This window comes from Euphorbia lathyris, chromosome 1 (assembly GCF_963576675.1).
Source record: "Euphorbia lathyris chromosome 1, ddEupLath1.1, whole genome shotgun sequence".
NCBI lineage: Eukaryota > Viridiplantae > Streptophyta > Magnoliopsida > Malpighiales > Euphorbiaceae > Euphorbia > Euphorbia lathyris.
The window spans coordinates 68260360-68270107 of record NC_088910.1 but is presented as its reverse complement, the minus strand read 5'-3'; the positions used below and the strand labels follow the sequence as shown (position 1 = coordinate 68270107).

The window sequence follows — 9748 nt, the reverse complement described above, 5'->3', positions numbered from 1 at the left end:
TCCATTATTTCAGCCTATCCTTCCTTTTGAATTTCATCAAGTTCAATTACGCTTTCTATTTGTGTTTCTAGAAGAAACTCTTTCTTTAGAAGTATAGCGTCTTTGCATACTGTTACTTTCGATCATCTGGATGATAGAAGTAATATCCTACTTTTCTTTCAGATATCTAATGAAGAAGTATTTATTAGATTTAGAATCTAACTTATCTGATGTTATGTGTTTAACATATGCTAACCACCCCTAAACTCTCATAAAAGAGAAACTGGGTTTCTTTTTCCATGAACAATTCAAATGGAATAGAACTGGCGGATTTTGTGGATACTCGGTTTAAGGTACATAAGGCGGTTTCCAAGGTGTAGCCCTAGAACATCTTTGGAAGAGAGGTTACGCTCATCATGGATTGTACTATATCTAATAGAGTACAATTTCTCCTTTCAGATACATCGTGGTGTATACGGAGGAGTCCATTGTGAATGAATCCATATTCATTTAGATAATTCAGGAAATCATTTGAAAAACATTTTCTGCCTCGATCTAATCGAAGTACTTTAATAGTCTTTCTTGTTTGATTTACTACTTCATTCTTGAATTATTTGAGCTTTCTCAAAAGCATCTGACTTATGCTTCATCAAGAAGATGTATCAATATCTGGTATGATCATCTTATGAAACTAATGAAGTGACTGAACCTTTCTCTTTGCTTGTGTTGACATATGACTAACTACATCTGAATGTACTAGTCCTAGAGTGTCTGATACACATTCTCCTTTATTGCTAAAGGGTGTCTTTGTCATCTTTGCCTTTAAACAAGACTTACATGTGTCCATTGATTCAAAAATCAACTGAGTCTATAAACCCATTCTTGATGAAGCTTGAACATGTGTTTTTCGTTTATATGGCATATGTGACATTCCCACAAGTAGGTTGAATTATCTATCTTTTAATTCCAAATGTAAAAGCACCATCCTGACCCGTCTTCTAGAGAGAGTCTGAGTACTTCATTACAATTCTTCTTCCATTTCTTTACTTTACCATATTGGTGGCATTCCCTACTTGCTTTTATTGACTTGGGTTCTTTAGAATTGGGAAACTTCCCTTTTCTCTCGTGAGATCCCTCAATACCAAGTGCTGACATCACTTCCTTAAGATTTAGGCTCAACTGACTTGAGCATATTCAAGAGCTCTTCTATAGAGGTCTTTGAGTTTATTTATGATAAGCTTATGAATAAATCTGCAGAACTAAGTCAACACTTAATTCAAATCTCATACTAGAAAGCTTCGGTGATGTAGTCAATCGTCTTGACACAAAGTGTCATATCTGCAAGTGTTGTACATCCTGTACGTTCGTCATCTGATTGGTGCTTCCAGTAAACATCAATCTTTTGACAGGAGCATCATCTACTAGGGCATTGGGCATCGGCATGTCCAATCTTTTCGAACTTCAAAACAATTTGGAGTTTGCCAAAGTAGTTGGTGAATTTTGAACTATTCAATTTGTTATCGGTTAAAATATTATGTAGATCCATTTTAGATATGATGATTCAGAGTATTTACTTTAACTTGAGAGTGAGATAGAGTGACGTATGTTTATTCATTTGTTTTAAAGTATATCAATTTAAAATTATAGGTCTTTTAATTCATTTTAAATTGCTCCCACTATTTTGCCAAATTAATAGCCCTCCATATTAATTCGAAGAATTTCACAAATCCTTTAGTGAGCTAGGATCCTAACTCCTGAAATTTCACCTTGAGTTTACTCAACAAGCTAGTCTCATTTGTTAGGTAGATTCATACAATCAATCACATCAGCAATGTGATTCCTAGGTTATTGGGTTACTAAGCACATTAGTAACTAATATGTTATTCATATTAATCCCAACCATATTGTCTATTAGTTTATGACAACATGAGTTTACCCATCCAATTATCATAATCTAATTTAAGTATTACCTCATATTCATGAAAAAGCGAGTTTCGATAATTCAGGTGTTACCATAAGACCCCGAGCTTGAGTTTACTCAACAACCCAAATGCCCCCAGTACTGCCGGCTGAATTATAATATTAGGGAGGGGCGACCGATTTTAATAACTTGCTTATTTACTTAACTTTTAATTAGCGATGGATTTTATTTTAAGTCTCATAATCTAACCTAGTCTTGATTTACTTTAGCATACATCAGACAAATACAATTTACATTGGTAGTTATGGACATATCATCTAGATTATTCCGTTGAGCCAGAAACGGAATAAAGGTCACCCTAGGGTAAATACTAACTATTACATATTTATCCTCCAGGTCCTCCGTCTTTTCCTTGGCGTCTTGAAATTACATCAACATCAATTTCTATACTACTAAAAAATACTTCAACTAATTTGAAGGGACTTAGATGAGAAGAGAAATTACAATAGAGAGTAGATAAGACAGGACACGCAGGTCCTATTTTTCCAAAAATATCAAAAGACTAAATAACTATTATAGAGGGTCCAAATATGTCCATAACTTCAAACATGCAAAGACTCAATTAAATAAATTTAATTGGTTGATTACATAAACCTTTTATGTAATATTTAAGTTAATCAAATTAATCCTTTAGATTAATTACATTTTCAATTTAGTCCTTTAATTAACTTTACTATCTAATTAACCTTTAATTAATTTTGTATCATCTATATTTTATCTTAATTAAAGTATATCAAATATAAACTTAATTAGACAATTCAAAATACAACTATACAAAATATTAATTATTTGTGTTCAATTATTTTACCAAGATTATTTAACGTGTTTAATTCAACCATATACAATTTAAAATTGACAACGATTAAATCATATGGATCAATTAATTCTATATATATATATTAATTTTAGTTTTTTAAAAAACTAAAATATTCAGGAAAAAATGAAATTGCCGAATAAGACGTGACGGGGATGAAATCCGGGTTCATCCCCGTCGTGGATCGTATCCGCGGTAGGCAGCATTGCTGCCCAAAATGGACAGCAGTGCCGCCCAACCTATTCCCTTTTTAAGGGAATAGGTTCGCATGAGCAAAATGCTACTGTGTTCCAAAACCTTTTCCTTTTTTTTAAATTAAATTAAAACTCTTTTGATTAAATAAAACTTTATTTAAACTAAAACTTGTTTTAAATCAAAACTCTTTTAATTAAAAACTTAAATGGCTCCTGCCTTAGTAATGGCAGAATTGCTGCTAGTGGAGTTCTTCGGGATGCTGGTGGCGCCTGGCTGGCTGGGTTTACCCATAACTTAGGTACGGGCTCCTCCTTTACTGCGGAGCTCTGGGGGATCTTGTCTGGCATTAAACTCGCCATTTGCATGGGTGTTAAAAGACTTTCGGTGGAGTCTGACAATTTGGAGGCTATCAACAGGATTTCGGATAGACGGGCTGTTTGTCTTAAGAGTCGGAATCTCATTAAAGCCATCTTGAGGCTTCGTCCTGCCTTCGATTCTCTTACCTTCTCCCATATTTATAGGGAGCAAAACCGCGTGGCGGATCGCTTGGCAGCTGCTGGGCATGGGGGGATGTTAGGTGTTTCTACCCTTTCCGTTCCTCCTTCTTTTCTGTTACCTTCTCTTCTTGAGGATAGGTTTGGGGTCAGTCTTCCTAGACTGATCCCGGGTTAGGTTTTTGTTTGTTTGTTTTTTTCTTCCCTTCTTACCAAAAAAAAAAAAAAAAACTTAAATTTTAATTTCGAATTATATATATATATATAATTCAGTTTATATTTATATAACCTTTTCCAAATATATATCTAATTAATCGATTCTAACCGTTTCGTTTTAAATCGTTAACAAAATCAAATTTTTCAACGATTAATCGAATTAACTCTTTTAACGATTCAAACGGTTAAATCCTTAATCCACAAAACACGTATATCTTAATCCCATCTTAACCATTTATCTTTAGATTAATTAACCGAATCTAATTGACTAATTAACCTAACAATAAATCTATTCAATCTGATTGAAAAACCCTTTTATTTTCATATATAAAATTACGGATTTAACGCAGGCTCTAATACCACTGAAGGAAAATAGGCAAAGGTTTGACAGCGGAAATATAACATTTTTACCTATTTCCTTTTCCCAAGATCCGTTAATCGTTATTTCATATAAGGAGGGATTAGACATAAATACCTTTATGACGATCAATATACCGTTGCAAACGAAGTGCCCACAACTTCAAAAGAGATGGAAACTGTCTACCAATCTGCCCATACCCGAACAGACCTTCCAGACCTCCGAACGACAATCCCAACGATGGAAACGTGGAAGAATATGTCTAAAAGCTCCTATCCAAAAATCGCGACGATCCAACGGTTCAATCTCCGAAAATCTGTGTAATCGTGAACTGACCTCATGTAGGAGAAGCAAAACGAATTCTCCTTTTGTATGTCTTTTCTACATTCATGAACATAACAAAACATATAAGTAAACGATTAGAACTCAACTAAGTAATAGCAATCAAGATAGATTGCCTCTAATTAATCAACACAGGATCAAGGAGAAAAAGAAAGAGTTGAAATCAATTGATTCGGAAGCAAGCGGTGGAATTCCGTCCTCTACTGTAGGGTCGAAATTCTCAGTCTGCAGGGGAGACTAGGGTTGGCCGAAATTCACAGTTAAGGGGATATATATAGCCTCTTCCATCTAAACCCTAGTCAGATAGAATTAGGTTACTGAATAGGAATTTAGTTCGAAATAAAATTCTTATTGTCATTATCTATAATTATATTAAATATAAAGATAATAATAACTTATTGATAGGATAATAATAGAAGCAATTTAATCTCATTAAACCTCCTAACTTATTTATCCCATAATTAATTTAATTCATAATCTAATTATAATTGTTTAAATTAAATTAATTCCTTTATGTATTTATTATACATACACTACAAAAAAAAGGGTCTATTACGACACTTTTTTAACGACGCTTTTAACATGTGTCTCCATATTTTAAATTTTAGCCACACTTTTATATTTGTGTCGGATTGTATTATCATTTAACAACACTTTTTAGTATACGTTGGCATTTTTATTAAAAGTAACTACGCTTTGAAAAAAAGCATCGGTATTTTTTAAAATTAAAGACAGTTTAGATTTTGTATCGTGAAAAAGTGTTTCAATATTTTCTTATTTAAATATAGTTTTATTTTTTATTCCCGTATTTAATATTCAACGACACTTTTTTACTTGTGTTGCCTTGTATAATCATTTAATGATGCTTTTAATTCTTGTGATGAAATTTGTAAAAATTTAACTACACATCTGGAAAAAAAAAAAAAGTGTTGGTATTTTTTAAAGCTAAAATGAGTTAAATTTTCTGTCGATTAAAAAAGTTTTATGGTAATTTTTTTTTTTAATTTCAAAACCCTTTTTAGTTTTATTTCTATATTAAAAAATCTAACCACATTTTTCATTTGTGTGAGGATTTTACTCACTCAATGACACTTTATAAATTTTAAAAATTTTAATTTCAGATTTGAATAAAAGCATCACACTTTTTTCTAAAGTTAAAGGTAAATTAAATTTTACCGTCTATAGAAATTTCCCAAGTTTTTAAATTTGAAGAAATTTTTAGGTTTCGTGCCATCTTTATATAGGTTGCTAAATTTTTTAGCGCTTTATATTCCCACCAAAAACTACTGAAAATTGAAAAAAGAAAAAAAAAAGTGCAGAGTCTGCCTCTATTAACCATGTAAACCGCCGCATCTCTCTCTCTCTCGTTGTTAAGAATTCCTCTTACGTCTATTTGGTGATAGTCCTTGTTGAAGCAATCGATTGCGCAAAGGACTCGAAATTAGGGATTGTTCGGCATGATTTTGAATTGTCTAATTTGTTTTGCTCGGCAGGATTTTGGTGATTTTCATGGGCAAAATTTGGGCGATTTCGGATTGTCTAATTACTCCTGACTTCATTCCACCGCCTCTCACTCATCTTCTATTTCCTCTAATCGGAGGTATTGTTCTAGGGTTTTTTTTTTTCGCGCCAGTTCGTTTCTGTTTTACGTTCCCGTTATTGGATTATCTAATTTGCTTTGCTAAACGCAAATTAAGTGATAGTTTTAAGAAGTCTAGCAATACTCAAGGTAGGAAATAGGTTGTGAACATATAAGCTCTGAATTTCTCTGATCCTTCCAACTCTTCTGCGGCTGCTGCTACCCCACTTGCCATATGTGCTTTGTTGAGGTCGAGAAGTCGACTAAGCCTGTTGCGTCTTGTGTTATCCTTGCTCTTCCTAGTTAGGGTTCTCCATTTATGATTTAATTCATTTTATAGTTGATTGTTTAGATTATGGATTCGTATTGGGATTTCGAATATCCAGTCCATATTGTTATTTGTACCGTTTTAAGAACTGACTTGAGTCTCTCCCTATGTGTGTGTGTATTTGGGATGTGTTAGTTGTGCTTTTTTCTTAGTGCATTTTCATGTCTCAGGTCTTGATGTTGTACACTTCCAAATCTTTGGGTCAATTGGGATTTACTAGTCACCTGAGCTCAGTGGAACAACATAGTTCAACCTTTTCATCAATTCAGATTGGTCTTGTGGTATAGTTCGTATGTACTATTGGTCCAATATATATTGAGAAGCCAATAAATGCGCAGACTGGCTTGCGAGCATGGCACTACAGGACACGAGAGGAATCACCACTCTACTAGAACCCCCGGAAGGCCTTCATGAACTTCTCTGCTTGGATTCTTTAGGCGCTGGAGAATTGAGAAGCACTGCTGTGCCACTGGTTTAATTTTCTTGTTCTTTTTGTTGTCTTCTTTTGCTGCTCTGTTAAGCATCTTCGAGTATCAAAAAAAAAAAAAAAATGTACTATTTGTAACATTCAAAAAATTTCTCTACTTTTTCTTAATGCATGATTATTTTCTTATGTTAAAAAGCCTTTGATGCAGGTTAGTGGATCTCTAGATGGATCTCTTTTTTATTCTCTCTTTGTCTATCCAATTGCTGATTTTTTAGATATTTCCTATTAGGATCACCATAATGCTTAAAACTCTGGAAGTTCTTACCAAATATTCTTTCCTAATTATTTGAATTTGTATATCAAGGAAGGAGGCTGGAACTTATTATAGTAGCTTTTCTATATTTTTTAGGTGGTTCAGTAACTACTTTTGTTCTAGATCTTGGTGTTCTTTTAGTTGGACGTCTTATATATGGTCTAGGCATTGGCTTGTTTACCTTCTTAAACTTAATATGCATTGTGTTCGGTGGAGTTTGAGGGTCAGTTCCTGAAAATTGGTATTTTCTGATTGAATTTAAAGTTGTGTTTAATCACTGCATAGGTTATATGGTAGGTGTTTTCACAACTCTAAATGATTAGTTTAAAATTGAGTGGAACTTATTTTCTGAATTAATTTGAACTTGTGTTTTTTATTCATTGTATAGGTTATATGTGGTCTTTATTCTCTTAGCTTAGGTTATTATTATTCGTCAAAGGACATGAAGCATTCGTGTGAATATATCAAATTCCCTTTTAAAAGCAAATTCCTTATAAGGAAAAGATGAAGGCATACAACTCATCCTTTTGTTCATAAAGTGCTTGTTCTTGATTATAGAACTTGTGACTTTCAGTTGTAGTCATGAAATGCTTGAGGCTGTATCTCCTGTGTATTGTAGTCATGAAATGCTTGAGGCAGTATCTCCTGTGTATTAAATTTCTCTGATAAGTTAAGTATGTCTATCTACATGGATCATTTTCAGACGGAGTAGTGAGTACGCTGTGGTTATTTATACTAGAGGCTGTGAACTGCTGTAGATGAACTCAACATGGGTAATGTTTTTGAGGAGAATGATGTTATATGTGTAAGTCCACTACTATGTTCTTTCTTTTTTTATCTATGCTTTTTTCTTTGACAATCTCAAATGCCTAAAGTAAGATATCCGTATGAATTTTCTGCTTACAGGCCGAAGTTCATAATTTTCAGAATGATGGCAGTTTGCAACTACAAGCAAGAAGTCATGACTATGGAAAGGTTTGATATACTAAGTAATTTCCCATTTTGTTCTCTTTTCCCATGATTACACTCTTCTTGGATTCATGTATAACGTGTGAGCATACATTTAAGAAGTGAAAACAGAAGATTTATATAATGTCATACATCCAGAAAGAAAGATGAGGTTGAAAGATGGTTGGTGGTCAGTCATTTCTTTGTCTGCAGTTTGTCTACTTAATTTTTCTCTACTTTGGTTGAACAATGAGAACCTTAATATTGGTGTTACTAGCAATCTTACAACTTGTCAATCACTCTGTATTGCTCACTGAAAAATTGTAAGTAGAAGAAGATGGCCAATGAGCAAAGGTTCTCTACCTTATTTAAGATGAAAAAAGAGGCGGGAAAAGGTAGTGTTGTATGTTATATTTTGGTGACTGTAACATGCATGCATACTATTTTTCCTTGAAGATCTTTCTACATAATTGTGTAACTTGCCTTGTTAATTATATCTTTAGTTTTTTTTTCATTGACTGTCAGTTGTACACAATCCTTCTTTTAAGTTTAACTTGGCTGAAACTGTATCATTGTAATGCAGTTTATGAATGAAGTCCTTTATCTTGTAGAAGTTGCTAGGATTATAATGGATTAGGACATTTCCAAACTTTCCATGTCAAGTTAGAGTTGAAGTAGAGGTCCCTGAAGTTTGTATTGGTTTCATCCTAATTATTGGGGTGCTGAATGGTTCAATTTTCTGATAGCTTGCACTCATTAATGTTATGGAGTATCTTTGAGGTTATTTCAATTGATATTTTTTCTTAGCATTTAACATATTTCCTATTCCCAAATTTGACTCACTATGTAGTTTAGCTTTTCCTTTTTTGGTGATTTTCTTATTTTATTGTCCTCAGGATGCAGAGGGTGTGCTTGTTGCAAATATTGGTAGCTAGCTATATGGGTGGTCTAGACCTATGGCAAAATGAGGATCAATCTTATGATGACTTTGATCCACAATCTATGCATGCTAAGTTACTAGAGGTTGTAAGTATATCTGGGACATGGCACCATGGGAAGCTTCATGTAAATTACTTTGAAAAGTACTATTAAGCATGTCGTGCAGTTTTCAGTGTTCCTGAAATACTTTTTGAGAATAGTAGAAATTTCCAAATTTTCCTACGACCATACTTCATGTGTTTTTATTAGAACTTTGTTTGTTTATGATGAATATACTTTTGGATTTGTAATTATTAATAATATTTTAGTTTATATTAATTGTAGAGCTTTCATTCAATCCGTTTTTTTAAAGTAAGTTACCAATTATAGAAAATCTGACAGAAAATTCATCTAAAAAGAGTTGTTTGCATCGCGTGTTTGTCCAATGCAAGTTATTTGTGTTGTGAGCTTTTGCATTGTTTCAAAACGCTTATTTAAAAAAATGTCGTTATACTAAGAACATAAAAATATGCAAACGTTGCGATTTAGAGATTTTGGCTGCAAAATGTCGGCTCATTTGGGACCTAATATATTTATATGTAGCTAAATGTAGACATTTTTCAATTAAATGTCGTTAATTTGGAGACGCTATTAAGTTGAACTGCCGCGGTATTCAGACGCTATCAATATTTTTTGAAACAAAATAACCACGTAACAAAAATTATGTGTCGTTCACTTTGCGACGCTTTATTAAAACGTAGTGAAGATTTCAGAAAATGAAATTAAATAATAATAAAAAAATTACGATGCTAAAAATGTAAGCGTTGGTAGAATGACAACGCTTGTATGCAATATG

At 33.1% G+C, this 9748-nt stretch overlaps 1 protein-coding gene across 5 annotated transcripts; it reads left to right on the top strand.

Annotated features, from left to right (window-relative positions):
• The first annotated feature begins 5629 nt into the window (after positions 1–5629).
• Positions 5630–9244, top strand: LOC136200855 (diacylglycerol kinase 2-like). Of its 5 annotated transcripts, none has more exons than XM_065991362.1 (5): positions 5630–5718; positions 5873–5979; positions 7730–7831; positions 7933–8001; positions 8871–9244. In XM_065991362.1, the coding sequence occupies exons 3-5, from the start codon at positions 7785–7787 to the stop codon at positions 9064–9066; spliced, it is 312 nt and encodes a 103-aa protein (XP_065847434.1). In that variant the 5' UTR covers positions 5630–5718; positions 5873–5979; positions 7730–7784; the 3' UTR covers positions 9067–9244. The 5 variants fall into 5 exon arrangements, 4 of the variants coding, with proteins under 4 accessions (XP_065847434.1, XP_065847419.1, XP_065847412.1 ...); XM_065991347.1 differs by having other exon boundaries at positions 6457–7831; XM_065991340.1 differs by adding an exon at positions 6457–6758 and having other exon boundaries at positions 5650–5979.
• The last annotated feature ends 504 nt before the right edge of the window (positions 9245–9748 follow it).

What these genes read in the sequence shown, in the direction of transcription:
- LOC136200855 (XM_065991362.1), top strand. Translation starts at nt 7,785, where the DNA reads ATGAACTCAACATGGGTAATGTTTTTGAGGAGAATGATGTTATATGT. An exon ending in AGGAGAATGATGTTATATGT is followed by an intron (nt 7,832 to 7,932) that starts GTAAGTCCACTA and finishes TTCTGCTTACAG; the next exon opens with GCCGAAGTTCATAATTTTCA. An exon ending in GAAGTCATGACTATGGAAAG is followed by an intron (nt 8,002 to 8,870) that starts GTTTGATATACT and finishes TATTGTCCTCAG; the next exon opens with GATGCAGAGGGTGTGCTTGT.